The 18,182-nt window shown below is 33.9% G+C and overlaps 1 protein-coding gene across 24 annotated transcripts in view; it reads left to right on the forward strand.

Moving 5' to 3' along the window:
- The window catches only part of ROBO2 (roundabout guidance receptor 2), a 1,642,423-nt gene that overhangs the window by 1,619,331 nt on the left and 4,910 nt on the right, over positions 1-18,182 (forward strand). For 11 of the 24 annotated variants that reach the window (XM_069475028.1, XM_069475034.1, XM_069475036.1 and 8 more), the window contains 2 exons: positions 8,712-8,885; positions 17,740-17,940. In XM_069475028.1, coding sequence (XP_069331129.1) covers positions 8,712-8,885; positions 17,740-17,940 — 375 coding nt within the window. Of the gene's footprint in view, positions 1-6,299; positions 6,483-8,711; positions 8,886-15,613; positions 15,887-17,739; positions 17,941-18,182 lie in introns of all 24 variants that reach the window. The other 13 variants (XM_069475019.1, XM_069475021.1, XM_069475020.1 and 10 more) reach the window with 4 other exon arrangements.

Here is an 18,182-nt window from a genome sequence, read left to right on the forward strand (position 1 = left end):
GATTGGGAGGATGGTTTCGGGATGATTCAAGCACATTACATTTATTGTGTGGTCAAACCTCTCTGCTAATGATAATCTGTATTTGTAGCTGCTCCCCAGTGCTAGCATCATCACCTCAGCTCCACCTCAGATCATCAGGCATTAAATTCTCATGAGGAGCGTGCAGCCTAGATCCCTCGCATGCACAGTTTACAGTAGGGTTCAGGATCCTATGAGAATCTAACGCCACCACTGATCTAACAGAAGGCTCAAGTAGTGATGTGAGTGATGGGGAACAGCAGTAAATACAGATGAAGCTTTGCTCACTCACCTGCTGCTCACCTTCTGCTGTGTGGCTCAGTTCTTAACAGCCCACAGGCTGGTACCAGTCCATGCCCCAGGGGTTGGGAACTACAGAAATACCACATTTAATTTTATCACTGAAAACATTGGTCTTCATTGTGCATTTAATCAAGGTCAAAATATTAATTTTTAGGTGACTTTTAGTATTTATTTTTCTCATATTTAGTTCTATGTTTAGTTATAGTCACCCATGCTAACAAAATTCAACTCTATCAGCATTTTTGTAGGGAATCTCCTTTTTGTAATTTTCATTTTAAGCTATGCTTATAATGTACACATATTTGATTGTAATAAAATATAAGAGATATTTTTATTACGGTGAATCATGCTCTGTTTGGGCCTAGAAAGTAAACATACAGGATTGTTTCAGTCTTCCAGAATTCACTTCTAATATTTCTTCCTAAATGCCAAACCTTTGGGTAACAGGCAGGGAGAAGCCTTTAATACTTCTTTCTGTAACTTCCATCGTGGGAGTCAAGGGTAATTGTTTCCTGAATTTAATGACACCACCAGGAAAAAAGAAACAGAAGGCAGTAGGAGAGAGCGCAGGAGGAAAAATGTCCTTAACGTGTAGCCAAGATTCTAACTGCCTCAGTGATCACAAAAAGTAAGACTGAGAGTGTGTGCTGTTAAGTGAAACAAATAAAAGTTTCCTTGACTGCTGGACCCCACAAGAATACCACGGCTGAAAGGAAATCATGGCTCTATATTTTCTATTTTATGTTTTTGGAGGTTTTTACTGGAACTCCCACACCAGATCAGTATGAAAACAATAAAACCTGGCAGTCTCAGCATCTGACTCGACCACACAGATTTTATGGCCTTGGCTACTAAAAAGTTTAACCTGGAAGCTTTGCTTTTTGCTAAAAAAAACTTAGGGAAAATAATTTTAGTATTAAGGAAAGTTTCAGGGATAATGCTAAAATAATTAAATCATTTTCTTAAACTCCCTTGACAGCTTTTAAGTCTTTAAAGATAAATTGAATATATACGTCAAAATTTAACAGGTACAAAGGGGAATATTGTACGTGCAATTTTCTCTAAGTGAAACAAGGTAACAGGCATCATATGTCCCACGGATGAGATGTTTTTAATGACTTATTTTGCTTTCCATATATATGACACATTCCTTTCTCTCTGAGGAACGTAGTGAAATTGTTTCATATTCAGTATATTTGAGGGAAAGAAGAACTTCTATAGATTAGACATGTTTTTCTACATCTAGGCAAAGGTCAATATTTGGATTGATTTGTCTAAAGATATTTACAGCCAAAAATTTTACTTAACAGGTAGTTAGGCAAATAGCACTTGATAGGAAGGGTTCTTAGATTAAATATTGGCTGAAAAAACGGGGGACAGTTTTTGTATCTCATAAAAATGGAAATGTAACAATTAGCAGGGTCATATTATAAAGCACAGACTTTAGCTTAATGGATCTAAGGATAAGCATTTATCAGAAAGGAAGGATTTAGCATAAAATGACATGTAAATGAATTGATGACTGATCATAAATTAATTTTAGTGCTGAAGATGTAATAGAGACACAGCAAGATGCCACTTTATCATGGTATTTTACTGCTCAGTAACATTTGAGCAACAACTTAATGTCCTATGTGCAGTCCTTCTTTAACAGCTTTAATAAATTTGAGATTGTTTTTGGTCTTTCAGCAATTTTAAACCTGAGAAATTTGGAAAGACTGAAAATGTGAACACAAATAAATTTGGCTATATGACATAAATTCATTTTTCATTAAATGTTTAAACATGTATTGATTATGTTTGGGGCTACAACATGTCAAATTGGCATAGATTGCTTGTAATTTGTAAAGAATATCTAGCTGAGTTGTTTTAACCTGGTATTCATTTTCATTTTCATGTTTATATTTATGTTTATGACAGAAAACCAGTTATCACAAAAATGACTTACTTTTTAATTCATAAATTAACATTTTTATTTTTTTAGTTATTTATTTCTTTGTTTTTTGGTAATTATTTACCTAAATCTTCAGCTCAATCTTCATGTTTATATCCAAAAAAGAGGGGAAATGGTAGCCAATGAGAGGCAAAATCAGTAAATGTTAAATAAATTTTAGCAATTTCACAGGAAGAATGATAATATATATCATTTATTTTTTATTCATGGAATATGGCCAAATATCTTTAAAAATATTCCCTACAAATGTACCCATTCCATATATCTTACCCAAATTGAGAGGAGGTGGTGTTGACAAAGGCAGAGAGACACAAGGAAAGAGAGAGAAAATTTCTTTCTGCTTATGATCCTTGCCCTCCATTTTGAAGGCAAACACAACCACACTAACATGAGACACTTCCTTCTCATTGGCTTGAGACATTAAGTTTCCCATTGTCTTGTGTGGCCAAATATCTATAGTATGTGTATCTTCAACTCCGAATTCATCTATCTTGCCTCTTTGCTCTGACAGGGAGTACAAAGAATAGCTGATGTTCTTTCTATATTGACCAATACCCACTTGAAGCTGTATCTTCCATGTTACTCTCTATTCCCAGAGGGGAAAAAAAGCACCAGGAAAAACTTCACAAATAAATGAGATTTCTAGGGACATGCCAAGGAGTATGAAAGGTTGAGAAAAAATCAGAGCAAAGACACAAATGCAGGGAAGTAGTTGATTTGTTTAGGGTATGACAAATGTGCATGGGGAAATATTCATCTGAAGGACTTGTCACAGGGAGATAAACAGGGTATTTTGGGGTGGAAAAGTTAACCCAATTCTCTGTTAAGTGGTCTCACAGGATGACATTTCTTTAGTGACAAGGCTGCGGTGTAGAATTTATTCTGAGTTTTGCAGTTTCAGAGACTAAATTTGTCAATATGCTAGATCCCCAGGCTGGAACCACACAGCAAGCAGATTTAGACATAAAGACTTAGACATAAAACCAAACAGACTCAACTATTTCTGGGCTTGTTATAGGGGAGAAAAGAGAATTTTTAAAAAACAACGAGACGGTGAATATGGACACAGAAGTCACACAAACAAAAAATAAGTTGCCACAGATATAAATTCTTTATCTCAATTTAAATAAGATATTGATAAATATCAATATTCAAGTGTATCAAAGCATAACCAAGATATATATATATATATATATATATGTATTTTATATATGTGTAGTATTTTACTTTCTCACTTTGGATGATAACATCACTACTTTCGCTATTGTCTCAGTAACCAACAAGAGTTGACTAGCATTATATTCCTTATTTAAAAAATTTTCTATGAGTTCTTATGAGAACAGTCTTTCTACAACTAAAATAAGGACATTACTGTGAAATTAGATATCAAAGAAAATCACACACAAAATCTATAGTGAATAATGAAAATGTCAAATGCATTTATTCAAAATGCCCATTGTTTATTGAGTTTCTCCTATACAATGTCACTGTATAGAAAATATGAAAATGAATATGAGATAGTTCCTAATCTCCAGAATTCCACATCTAGAAGAGGAAACATATATGCAACAAACATAGAGAATATATGGAGATAACTGATACACTAACTGTATGCATAGTATTTGGAAAACAAAGGAGATAGAGAGATTGATTCTCCCTGGATAGGGTAGAATCAAGACGATAAAAGAGAAGGCATTTCATTAAGACTTTAAAGTTTGGCAGTGTTTAAGAGTTGGTGGCAATACAGAGGTATGTCCAAAGAATTGGAAGTGATGCTGTGTAGGTGGGACAAGGAGCCTGCACAGGCTGTCAGAGTGAATAGGGCTGCAAAGGCAGGATGCGCTAGATATTGAAGAGTCGCAAATACCCGATTAGGACTTGGGATGTGGTATCGATGAACTAGGTAAAGCTTTAAACAGAGGAACAAAAGTATATGGTAAGTGCTTCAGAAAGATAATGTAAGCCAGGCACAGGTGGCTCATGCCTGTAATCCTAGCACTCTGGGAGGCTGAGGTGGGTGGATTGCTCAAGGTCAGGAGTTTGAGACCAGCCTGAGCAAGGCGAGACCCCGTCTCTACTAAAAACAGAAAGAAATTAGCTGGGCAACTAAAATATATACGGAAAATTAGCCAGGCATGGTGGCACATGCCTGTAGTGCCAGCTACTCGGGAGGCTGAGGCAGAAGGATTACTTGAACCCAGGAGTTTGAGGTTGCTGTGAGCTAGGCTGACACCAGGGCACTCTAGTTTGGGCAACAGAGCGAGACTCTGTCTCAAAATAAATAAATAAATAAATAATGTAGATAAAAATGAGGACAATAGAAGGAACTGGAAGGAAATCAGGAAGAGTTTAGGAATAAAACTGGAAATGAAGAATAAAGAGATTCTTATCTGGAAAGTGAGAGCAGATGTTTAGAAATACAGAAAACAACACTTAGAAAGGACTGTGAGTGAACTTTTAAATGTTTTAAAAGTATCATCAGTTTTAGAATTTCATTTTCTTTTGTGACCCCTCACTGAAATACTTTGATTTTTTTTTCTTATCTAGTGTAGCATTATATTGCAAAGCCTATTGCATCAATTCTTCTTTCAATTTGGGCTGTTGGTCCTTGACTTGTGATTATTAATCCAGAAATGATTCTCTCCAGGGAGGCTCAGTTGCTGGTGTTATCTCAGCTTCCTTGCAGTGGCCTGTGTCAAGGGAATTTGTCTGGAAAGTAAAAAGTGTATCTCTGTGCTTTTGACAAATAGAATCAAAACTCTATCTTTCTTTGCTACACTTAACACCCTTTTAACTTCTCAAATCATTCTAAACCCATCAGTTTCTGTTTTCTCTGTCTTGAAAGTGCATGAATCCATGTTATTGTATCCTGGCACCTTAACCAAAATTATAAACACTGCATCATGGCAACACTCCTAACTATACTGTTGTTTCTTAAATATTGGAGAAAAGGAAAAATAATCTACAGCATTTGACTTTCAACTCTTTCATATAGATATGTGTTTGGTTTATATAGAAATCTTACATTAACTTCTTATAAATACTTTTTTGTCATCCTTCTAACAAAACTTAGGATAAGCAATACTTAGTAGCTTGTGTCATGAATTGATGTGTAAACTTAAATATTGTAATATTAATTTTGGTGAGCAGTAGGTTAAGTATCCAATGTGCTTTGGTCTAAGAGAAATTATGAAATTGTGAATGACTTGTTAGAAAATTAAGAATTAAAATTATTTCTCAGTATCTTCACAATTTATAGCTCTCTACACATAAAGCTGAAATTCTGTTTCTCTATTGCTAAGTTCTGTTTTTCAGAAAAATCCATATTAATACTGATGATATTCTTCATAAAGTTTTTTAAAGATAAATGTTAGTACTAAAAAAGCTGGAGTTCTTAAAGTGATTAAAAAACAAAGAAAGCATTAATAAGCACTGACAGGAGTAAAATGTATTTTTTACGTCCTAAGTTAATTGCTTTTATAGTTTTTTTGTTTATCAATTTTTATTTCATGAGTACTTAATTGTCTATTTTAAAATCATGATATAATTCTAGCCCTTCTACAGTATACAGGTATAGCTTTTATTCAGATTACCATTGGAGTCTTAATTAAATTCAAAATATATTCACACGATTTCTTCAACTGAGTCTTCGATAATTTTAAAAACACTATAGTTTGTTTCAATAAACGTGTTTATTTTTGAATTGTAGCAACTTAAAATATAGGTAACAATTCCCTTTTGGAAAATTATCATGTAATAATTTAAACAGTTTAAGAAGTAAACAATATGGAACATATTTTGTTCGTGTGCTGCAAACAAATACAGGCTTTAAATGAGCTTCATTCTTCTGCACTAAGAATGTTTAAAACATGGGTGATGCTTGCATTTGGCTAAAGAAGTCATGATGCAACATCAAGGAAGAAGCGAGGAGTTGAGACAGCCTACTTGTTCATTAGTATAGTGTGTGCAAGCAACTGAGATATCCAGTATACACAACTCACCGGACAACTACATTTGTTTTTAGGTTCAATGGTAAATGGATGGGGCTCTGCATCTGATGAGGATCGTAATTTTTCTAGTCATAGATCTAGTGTAGGTAGCTCCTCAGATGGCTCCATCTTTGCCAGCGGCAGTTTTGCACAAGCACTGGTGGCAGCAGCAGATAAAGCTGGTTTTAGGCTGGATGGAACCAGCCTTACAAGAACAGGTTGGTAGACTCCAAGTCAACACTCTTTGCATGAGAGAATCTTGTCCTTTGGACACTGAACTTTTTCTCTTCTGTTCTTTCTTCTTAGTGAATCTGACTGCATAGGGCTTTCTTTAACATGCATGAATGCAGTTTGAATGCTGCACTACCAAAACTCTCTCCTGATGCTAGTTTTGCAGAGCCAGGAATAGACACCTATTCACCACCTTCTATCTTTTATTTCCCTTTTTCTTCACGGCTCTGCTGATTAATTGGAATATGCTTCCTTTTTATATTACAGCAAAGCAGCAACTAAGATTGCCATTAAGTATTCAATAACTCGTACTTTGCAAAATCCTCACATAATCAATAATGTACTCAGTAATTAAAATTATCCAGCTTTTATTTCCATTACTTTCCTTTGCCCCATCTCCTTCTACAAATGCGTTTTCTGGGAAGGCTTTCTCCGCATGGGGTGAACGGGTCTAAGACTGTTGGTCTAACAGTTCAAATGGCTGATGATCTTATTAATTGTTTGGCTGTTAAGATTTTAATGCAATAATTTATTACTTGTTTTAAAGGATGCTAATTAAAGATACACCCACTGCATTTGCAAGTTTAGTGAAATGATGACTACATGTGTATTGCTCTTTAGGGTAATTTAATTTTGATTTCTGAGAGTGATAAGTAATAATATAAAAAGACCAATTATGTCATTTTTCATGTGCTGCTCATTCCATAGAAAAGAAAAGTGAAATTAACTCTAATAATAGTTCAAATATTTATAATCATTTGTTTTGCTGAAACAAAGTAACTTTAGCATAATGCATGCTCTTATATCTGTATGTTTGCTTCTTAACTGCACATATAGGCAGATTCTAATATATGAATTAAACTGAGCTATCTTACAAAACAAACACAATCAGTGCATTTTTGAAATCGTAATAGTGTTCAACTAGTAAAGAAAAATGATTTTGACCCTTCACTAAACTCTCGGGTTATAAAAATGAGTCTTGGAAGTTCTCTGAATTATGCCATCAATATTTCTTTTGAGCATGCATTAGGTATCTTCAAAAGAAATAAAAAAGATTTTTCTAAGCATTGCAGAGGTTTATTTTTCATATAGCATCCAAACTAAAATATGTTGTAATATAACTGTTATTTGAATTTTCTTGCTTTATAAGGCATAAGTTGGAAACTTTATGTTGCCTGAGTGCTTTTTGTGGCATTAGCTGTAAGCAGAGCAGTGAGAAATTGCAAAGAAACTAATAAATTAGAAGGCATAAGTGCATTTCTTGCATGTATGCTAATAGCTAATAAAGCATTAAGCAATATCATGTCATATTGACTTAAGAAACCATAACTACATACAATAATTCTGTATGAAATGAAAACATACACAGAAGAATAAACACATGCACATAAACTAGGCTTCTCTTACTATAATAAACATGGTATTAAAATCATAAGTTGTTGAAAATTTATTGGCTAACCTTTTCCCAGAATACATTTCCCTATATATGTATACTCAACCATAAGAATAGGACATAGCACATTTCATTTTTTTCAATGAGAATTTGGAGTTTGCTCAGATACAATAATAGTCATCAGAAAACACCTATTGCACTTTGGATATACAAGGTGATTTTAGCCTGCTATCCTCTACACTGATGTTATTGAATTTCTGCCAAAAGAGATAGAATTCTCGTGTATGTGCATAGGTGGTAAGGTCAATTTAATATATGTGTCTGAGCAGACCTTTCATGTAAAATTTGAAATGTAATTACTATATGACATTTTTCTGTGCTCAGAGAGATTTTATAAGGTTCCAAGGGTGAAATATGATAAAACAAATAAGACAGTACACACTTTCAGAAATAGCTTCTTTAATTTTAAGAAGTAAAAGCTGCATGAATTTTTCATGTATCTATGAAAATATCACTAAGATCGTCAAGATTAAATAAAAATATAATCAAGCAATATTGAGTATTTGATCGGTGGATTTGTCTTATGTTCATTTGTTTGAATTCTTTTAGTGTGCAGGACATTGTTAGCTTGTTAAAAATTGGACAAAATATGTGCAGCTGGGTATACATTTTCTACAGAAATGCACCAATATTTGGTATCTTCAAACAGCATCTGTAGGTAGGTTTACAGGTTAGTCTTAGTAAGGGCAGAAATACAAGACAGACAGAATCAGTCTATTATAATGATATTCTCTATACCCCATTCCCTCTGTTTTCTTTTTAGGAAAAGCCTTTAGCTCCTCTCAAAGACCTCGACCCACCAGCCCATTTTCTACTGACAGTAACACCAGTGCAGCCCTGAATCAAAGTCAGAGGCCTAGGCCCACTAAAAAACACAAGGGAGGGCGAATGGACCAGCAACCAGCATTGCCTCATCGAAGGGAAGGAATGACAGATGGTAGGTTTCTTTCCTTCACCCTTGTCTCCTCACTGAAGTGGTGTGCTCCATGCAATCATTAACTTAGATTAAAGTAGTTATGGTAGATTAGCCATTGCCTCATTATATAACAAAGCAGACACTTTGCAATATGGTTTTGTTTCAATAATACGCCCTCTTTTTTTTTAACAATCCAGTTATTTCTATAATATCAAGCCCCAAGAAATATATGCCACACCACTTTTCATTGTTGATTTTTTTTTTTTTTTTTTTTGCCATTCTGGTATCTTTGATTAATGCTTTTTAGTGAACATTCCACTTTAAGAGGAGGAAAGAAAACATAAGCAGCATGTGTACTTATAAGAACTTTTATGATATTAAATTATAATATCTTACATGGCATTTCACCTTTGGATAAGAAAAAGACCTTGAAAAGAATTGGTGATATTTTAGTGTCATGACTTTTAGAGCTAAAAGCACCCCCAGGTCATGTATTTGAAAATTGTTGTAGGTTGTTGGATAGCTATAACAAAATAAAGTTATGCATTGCATAATGTCATTGCAGTCAATGATAGACTGCATATACCTTGGTGGTGCAATAAGATCACAATATTGTATCTTTTCTATATTTAGCTATGTTTATATACACAAATAATTACCATTGTGTTAAAATTGCCTACAGTATTCTGTACAGTAAATGCTGTATAGCCTGGGAGCAATAAGCTATACCATATAGCTTAGGTGTGTAATTGGCTAAACTATATAGGTTTGTGTAACTACACTCTATGGTGTTTGCGCAATGACTAAATCACACTTCTCAGAATATATCCCCATTGTCAAGTAATTCACAACTATATCGTATCCCAGGCAGCTTATAAACAACAGAAATTTATTTCTCACAGTTCTGGAGTCTGCAAAGTCCAAGATCGTGTCATTGGAAGATTTGGTGTCTGGTGAGGGCCCACTTTCTGGTTCATAGATGGTGCCTCCTCATTGTGTCCTCACATGGTGGAAGGGGCTGGAATCTCTTTGGGATGTGTTTCATAAGGGCACTGATCTCATTCATGAATACTCCACCATTGTGACCTAACCACCTCCCAAAGGCTACACCTCCCAATACCATCATCACATTACAGGGTTTGGATTTCAACATATGTATTTTGGGGGTACACAATGATTCATAGTACATATTTTTGACTTTGGGCAGCAAAAGGTCTCCATCACAACTACTCAACATTGCCACTGTTGCATGAGTTGAGCTATAGAAAAAGTAAAAGAATGAGTGTGACCAATTTTCAATAAAACATTATTGACAAAACAGGCAGCGGCTGAATTTGGCCATGGGTCACACTATGCTGATCTATTTCAATCATTTTATTTATATACAACATCCAGTCTTTGACTATTTGCTTAAACATTGCTAGTTTCAGGAAATATAATATTACTAGAAGATGTCCATGTTCAATTATGAGTATTTCATGAGCTCTACATAGCATGGTCTATTTCCCATATTTTCAACTTAATTCTCTATCTTTTAAAGTATGAATAAACATATTTATCCTTGAGTTTTATTCTAAGGACACATAACATAATAAATTTAAAGTGGCTAGTATAATGTCAGACTCAGAGGTAAATTCCTTGCCCCTTCTTGACATTATCCCCCACAAGCACACAAACTTTATCATAAGATAGTTCTATTAATACTGAGCACCAAAAGGATGAACTTAGGCAAATTGCACATTAGAACTTTCTTGGGAGCTCTTAAAATATACCCTAGAGATTTTGATTTAATTGTTCAGGGGTGAAACTCAGTTATGAGTATTTTTTGAAGCTCTACAAATTAATCTAATGCACATCCAACTTGGAGAAGCTACGCCCTAGTCCCTAGCACACTTACACTAATCATTATAAGACAGAATGAAGCTTAGTTGGAAAAGAGGAAATGCATTTATTCTTTATTACTTTGGGGGAATGGGTACCTGTCTGGCAGCCGCCTTTGTGCTTTCTTTGGTCATCTTACAATGCCAAGAAAACTTAAAAAGTCAAGCATACTTTTTCTAAAAGCTTCCAGGTTTACTTATCTTTTCTGCTAACTTTGTTTTCATTGGGAAGTGTTTCTATAGAATATGAAGGTTAAGGGTACAATCAAGATCTTGATTCTCTATAAATAAATATCCCATGGTGAACAAAAATGCTCACCACTGCCTTTCTGCCTCAGATGTTCTGAAGATTAGTTGAGCACTTAAAGCAGTTTGTAGTGTTGATCTTATTTTCTCTAAATAAAGAGGACTACTCTCACTGGTAGGTTATTTATACATCTAAGAATAAATAATTTTATATATCTTCCTGCTCTGAATATTGTGGGCAGAGAAAAAAATCTAGATATATATTTTTCTGTGATTTTTCAAAAATGTTTGAAGATCATATCCCAAATATGTGAAAGACAACAAAAAAGAGATCTTTCTCTTCCCAGAACACTTTTCTTGCAAGCTTCTTTGGAGTGTTCATTTATTGCAAGCTACCTCCTAGGTTAAAGCATGATCCATATATTGCTTATCTTTCTAAAAACAGATAGGTTCCTAAATTTTCAAATGTTCCAGCATTCAAAGAAGGAGTTATGGATTATGTGCTATTAGTAAACCATATATTTTGGAAGTAGTGATATTGCAAAGGAAATTTCAGCTCACATGTCTTCACAAGTGTTTGATCCAAAGGCATTTTAATTATGATACAGTGTGAAGACATTTATTTTGGATGGCATTCTGCAGATTATCCTTAAGAACATTGTTATAATACAGCAAATCGTATGCCATAGAATTTATATGGTATGAATCCATATGTCAGGAATACTTTCATAACATTTTTGTATAAAAATCAACTAGTTCTTTTTGGGGAGATTTCTGCTTAGCATTTAGTGTATGGACATTTTGCAATAAAACTTTTGCATTATAGATTTTACAATAGTGTTTTCTTCTCTTATAAACAGTAATGTAAGGATGTAGGCCTTTTCAGTATTGAGATACCATCATTTTCTGGATTAGACCTTTATGGTTTTTGAGTGAGAAGACAGAACATGACTGGTCACTGGGAGATTCTAATGGCAAGTGGCACATCATTTCTCATATTTTATTGTCAAGAACTCTGTTGGATGGTGTCATACCAACTATTGGGGCAGGAAAGTAATCTTCCCTATTATAAGTAAGAGAAATTGGGAACTGTGGGAAATGTCAGTCACTATCCCAAAGGCTATGCAAACACACACACTTTTATTTTATTTTTTTTGTATTATGTTTTTTTTTAAAAAAAAAATTGAGAATATAATGGGGGTACACACACGCATTTTAAAGAGCACTCTTCTCCCTTATATGGTCTTCCCTAAGCAGGCACTGCTGAATCTACATCTTCTATTCTGCTTGCAAAGTAAGTCAAAGAATACCCTTTGAAGCCAATGCACTGATCAATGCTGAACAAAGAAGGCAGATCTCTACCTACTGACTTGTTTCTCTAAATAATTTCTTTTCAGTCTGTCCTCCCTTGTCTTAGTTCTTTGTATCCTCTTCATAGAAAGGGCTCTTCCCCAGCTCTGCCACATGCTAGCTTTGACCTTTGAGCAAACTTATGTATTCATTAATCTATTCATTCAAATATTTATTAAACATATATCATATGATAGACAATGGGAACCAAAATTCCCTGCCCTCTTACATTCTAGTGGGGGAAGATAAAGACCAACATAAATACATAAATGAAAATGTAAGTAAGATGATGATAAATGCTATGGGGAAAAAAGAAAGGGAAGGAAGTTGAGAAGTATAGGTATAGGGAGGAAATATTTTTATGTAGGGTGCTCAGGGAAGGCCTCAACAAGAAAGTGACATTTGAGAAAATTTTGGAAGAATGTAAGTGAAAGAACAATGCTGATGTCTGAAGAAAGGTCATTCCAGGATACGAGAACAGCAAAGGAAAGCCTGGGGCTTATTTGATAAAAAGAAAGGGAATAGTAGGACTGGAGCAGAGAGAGTAACAAAATGGAATATGAAGTCAGACAAGCAAACAAGGGACAATGTTTGTAGGACCTTTAAGCTATTGTGATTACATTGGCTCTTACTTTGAATGGGCAACCACTGGAGGGGTGTGTATGTGTATGTGTTTGTACATGTGTGTGCGTGCACACACTTGTGTGTATGTTTAAGGCAGAGGAGTGACATGATCTTATTTATGTTTTTGTAAAAAAATAAGTAATTCTAGCTGTTGTATTCTGATACACAAATTGGGGCAAAAGTGTAAACAAAGATCTTGTAATAGATTGTGAAGGCAACATAGGGAATAGATGATGGTAGTTCATACCAAGGTAGAATCAGTGGAAATGATCAGAAAGGTTGGATTCTAGAGCTGGAGTTAACAGGATTTGTTAATGAAATTAAACAGAGGCTGTTTAATAATCAAAAATTATTCCAAAGTTTTGGCCAACTTTTAGAATGGAATTGCCACTAACTGAGAGGAGGAATACCACAGAGGTAGCATATTATATAGAGGATAATCTGAAGCTCAGTTTTAATATGTGAAATTTGAGCAGCAATCTAAACATCTAAGTGGAACTGTCCAGTGAGTCTGAAGTTCATGATAGGAGAGATCCAGGTAGAGATTTTTAATTCTTTGTGCCTCCATCTTCTTACCTAAAAAGATGAAATAATAATGGCACCTATGTCATTGGACTGTTGTGTGCCGGATAATAACTAATCCTCAGTAGACTAGTAAGAGACTCTGTAGTGAATTGATTTATTGAAATGAATCAACATAGAAATGAATAATAAATTTAATTTAAGTAAATGTATTTGATTATATACTTTTAGTTTTCTATAACCATTCTTAATCCCATGTCTTTTTCCAATTTGTTTATTTCAATGTGCATGCAATGTCTTTTCTTCTTAGAAATATATAACCCTCAAGGATATTACTTAATTATGAAGCTATATAATTTTAGGTTAAATTAAATATAATACTAATCAGAATTTTAGCTAGCATAAGCAAATGCCATTTTGGCCATTTTAAAAAGAAAGCTGCTCTGATGGAGGATAAAAATCAATGACAATATAGGTTATTTTGGAAGCAAATAAAATAATTTCTCCTCACTGGCAGTCTAAGTTCAATGACTCAATGAAATAATTAATTTGCATTTATAATAATGTATAGTGAAGGAAGTCAGTACTATTGAATATGAAGGACACACCAAACTCATTGGATTATCCAACAAACAGATATCTCAGTATTAGATTAGTTCTTTCTTTTGGAAGACATGTTCCAAATGCAACTTTATTTTCCCAGAGACCTTGTTCCCTTCAATAATTAGCAATTCGTAATCTTAATAAGGACATACATAAGAACTGAGAATGTTGATCCAACTTAGGAACTCTCAGAGCAGATGCTCTGGAGACCATCAGTATCAGTTCAATGGAGGATAGTATTATTTTGCTCTTGAAAGAAAATTTTTAAAAGGAGTAGCTTAGCCTTCCAATAAGGAAGCTATCTTTTGTACACAAGAAATTTATACTTTTCTCTTCTAAATTTCACAAAGAGAATATGATTAGAAACAAAAGAACACTTTTAGAAAAATGGCATGGCAAATAATTGCCTATTTTATGCATATTATCATCTATTAATGAAATAAATGTATATTATATATAATATTTGTTTTATGAACAAATAATGATGTTACGAACACCCTAATGTTGAAAAAAGAAGTTTGCAATAGCATGCAAGAAAAATTGGAAGAAAACAGTCCAAATTTATGTACAGAAGATTTCAAAATTTTCAGTAATTCAGAACTAGTATATACTTAAAGGTAAAAGAAAAGATTATGATTTCACAATTTAAAACATTAAACATATAAATGTATCATTATCTGAAGAGTTAGTAAAAGGAAAATGAATAAGTTCATACTTGAACTTCTGATTTTTTCATATCTGATATTTTTTAAAAAGCTTTTCTGAAAAATTATCTATTCTACTACATCTCCAATTCCCATGATGCGTTGTCTAATCTAGCACCATAAAGCATATTCAATCTGTACTCTGAACATTTGTTATTGCTTATTAAAATTAATACATTGGAAGATTATAATATATTAGTTGTAACTCATTAGCTAACTCATGAAACGAACAGCCAGAATTGGTTGTCAGGCAGAATGTTAATTGCATTTAATAAACATTAGCCTAACCCTTTGACTGTGGCTAACTGTGCCACATACATGGGTAAAGGCAGCCATATGTTACATATGATACAACATATAGTTCTTAATTTCCCGAGGGTGACATTTCCTATAGAGATTGGCAGAAGAGCTTTTGTTCTTCTTGGGGCCTTTTGTAGCACAGTTTCTAGAATTTGTAGTGATCTTATTTTGTGTCATGGTATTTCTACTTTGGGGAGGGAGGGTTGGACAATGGATTGAATATAAACCATTAACTACCCTTTACACCTTGAATAATAGCTTCATTGTACAATTGAAAACACTTTACAAGTTTAACAGTTGAAGAAAACCCATTAATTTTATTTCAATGATGCTGTTGCCAAAAGATAGCAGGGATATCAATAATATGCATTTTGGATATTAATAATTGACTTTTATTTTCCCCAAATTTATTTTGCATGGGTGATACCTGAATGAGGGCAAAGGTTTTCTTCAACTTGAACTAAAACCTGTATTTTTCATTAAATATTAGTCCATTCTAAACATTATTCAAAATTTTTAGATCTTCCACCACCACCAGATCCCCCGCCAGGTCAGGGTTTAAGGCAGCAAATAGGCCCGAGCCAGCATGCTGGTAACGTGGAAAACTCAGCAGAGAGAAAAGGAAACTCTCTAGAGAGACAACATGCATCCAACTTAGAAGACACAAAGAGCTCATTGGATTGTCCAGCTAGAACCTCCCTAGAGTGGCAGCGACAAACCCAGGAATGGATAAACTCCACAGAACGCCAAGAAGATATACGGAAAGCCCCACACAAACAAGGTGTCGGATCAGGTGTGTTCTGCATAGTCCCAAGAAAGTGTGGACTGTTACCAATTTTTTTTTCTACCAGGTATTTTAGAAATGGCAGTTGTTTAAGGGCATCTGAAATACATTTGCCTTAAATCAGTAATTGAAGTTAGAATTCCTTAGCAGAGCTCACCAGCACATGCCTTAAGGCTAATTCCAGTGGGGATTGTTCCTTACATTAATCTCTCCATACAGTCTTTTTTTTTAATGTTTTTATAACTTTTATTTAAAACATTGTTGGTTCTTTACTTAAAAGTTTTGTTTTCCAAATTGAAGGAAATTTTCCTCTCATAAGCTATCTATGAGCCCACTAGACCTCCAAGCTTCATCTACAAAAAATCAAGAGACAATTTGATTTTTTCACTTTAATGTTTATATTGAGTATTTTTAAGACCACTAAATTTTATCTTTGATGTCAGTTTAATATCTGCCTTGAACTAGTTTGTTCATTTTGACTGAGGTAACCAGTCATTTGAAAGAACTCACATCAGTCAAATAGATGAATTAATTGAAATTACAAAGTTATAAATAATTGCCCAATCACAGAATCTTCACATTAGATAAGGTTAACCTGGGTTTTCATTTTCTCCAACTGATTAAATTTAGTTAATTGTTAACTCTTGAATGTGAAATGCTCTTGCTTATAAATCAAGATTCCTGAAAATGTCACAAAATAAATTTCGTGGTTTGTAGTTGGATTTTTTTTCGGGGAGGGGGCTGTTATACAAATGCATTTTCTGGGACAACTCACATCAAGATTCATTGAGTATTAAAACACACACATACACATACATACAACTTTTTAAAATTTTTTGTATTCATTCATTCATTTGGACTTACTCTTTTCTAGATATAACCTATCCCCATGCATTTTCCATAATTACATTTTGTCACAAATTAGTGCTCAAGTTTTTGGAAAATGTAATTTGCACAAGGGCCAAAAGATAACAATTTTAATATCTAGGTATAGTGAAAGGTTTAGGAAGGTTACACTGTTCAGTCTGTGAGAGAAAAACCATATGATTCTTTGCATTAAAGACAATCTAAAGAGAGAAATAGTAAATTTCGTCAGCATTACTCAATATTAGCCCATACCTGGGAAGAAAGGGAAAAACAGAGGGGCTGGAGTAGAAAGGAAAAGAAGGAGCCAAGAGAATAAAGAGAGAAAGAAAAAAATTTCAAAGTATTAAGTAATTATTTAATAATACACATCTTGAGTTACATGTAGAAAGACTGTACATCAGAAGAATATTAGCACCTTATTTATTAATATGTGCAAGTTTCTTTTTTTCCTTTAAGGAAATACAAGCCTTTCAAATAATGTATTTCCAACCCAAGAAACAACAGAAATTTAAGGATTTAATTAACTTATTCAGTTAACTAATATATAGTTCTTTATCTAAATCAATTGAGAAAATGTTGCCATAATGTCAACTAAAACAAAAAACATGTTCCTTCAATCTTAATGGGAAAATTAAATTGGAGCCTCATTGAAAGTTAGAAATTATGCTCAGATATGCTTTTATTAAGCAAACTATGGTTCATTGTATGCAGCTCTCTTTTATAATGAATTTAACTTTTGCAAATAATGTATAACATTGTATACTTATCCCAAGATCTATTTTAATTTAATCCTGCTTCAGTTCCTATTATAGGAAATGTTGCTTGCACATGGAAATTCCTTTAATATCTAGGCCTTATTAAACCTCATAATTTTAATTTCACTAAAGAATCAAATGGTAAAATAGCCCATTCTGAGCTTAATATCTAAGAGTTAAGTTTGTGTTTTGCCCCATGTTTCTGTTTAACTTAGCCCTTTGTGTTTTTTTCTTTTTCAGAGGAGGCCTTGGTGCCCTATAGCAAGCCCAGTTTCCCATCTCCAGGCGGCCACAGCTCATCAGGAACAGCTTCTTCTAAAGGATCCACTGGACCTAGGAAAGCTGAGGTAGTAAGGGGAGGCCACCAGCGCAATGCCAACGACCTTCTTGACATAGGATATATGGGCTCAAATAGTCAAGGACAGTTTACAGGTGAATTATGTAAGTGCTTTAGGTCATTTAAAAGGCTACTGTAATTCAGAAAGAATATTGGGCTAATAACATTGCCATATTAAATTTCAGAATAATAAAAAGCCTGCGCTACTAGGAGAAAAAAATCAATTACAATTTTGAACAAGTTTGGTCATAACATGGCTATTTACTTATAACAATCCATGAAACAAACATTTCTGCTATTTCAAGTTTGATTTATGCTATGGAAAAATTATTTTAATTTAGGCAAT

Source organism: Eulemur rufifrons, chromosome 7, assembly GCF_041146395.1.
Source record: "Eulemur rufifrons isolate Redbay chromosome 7, OSU_ERuf_1, whole genome shotgun sequence".
NCBI lineage: Eukaryota > Metazoa > Chordata > Mammalia > Primates > Lemuridae > Eulemur > Eulemur rufifrons.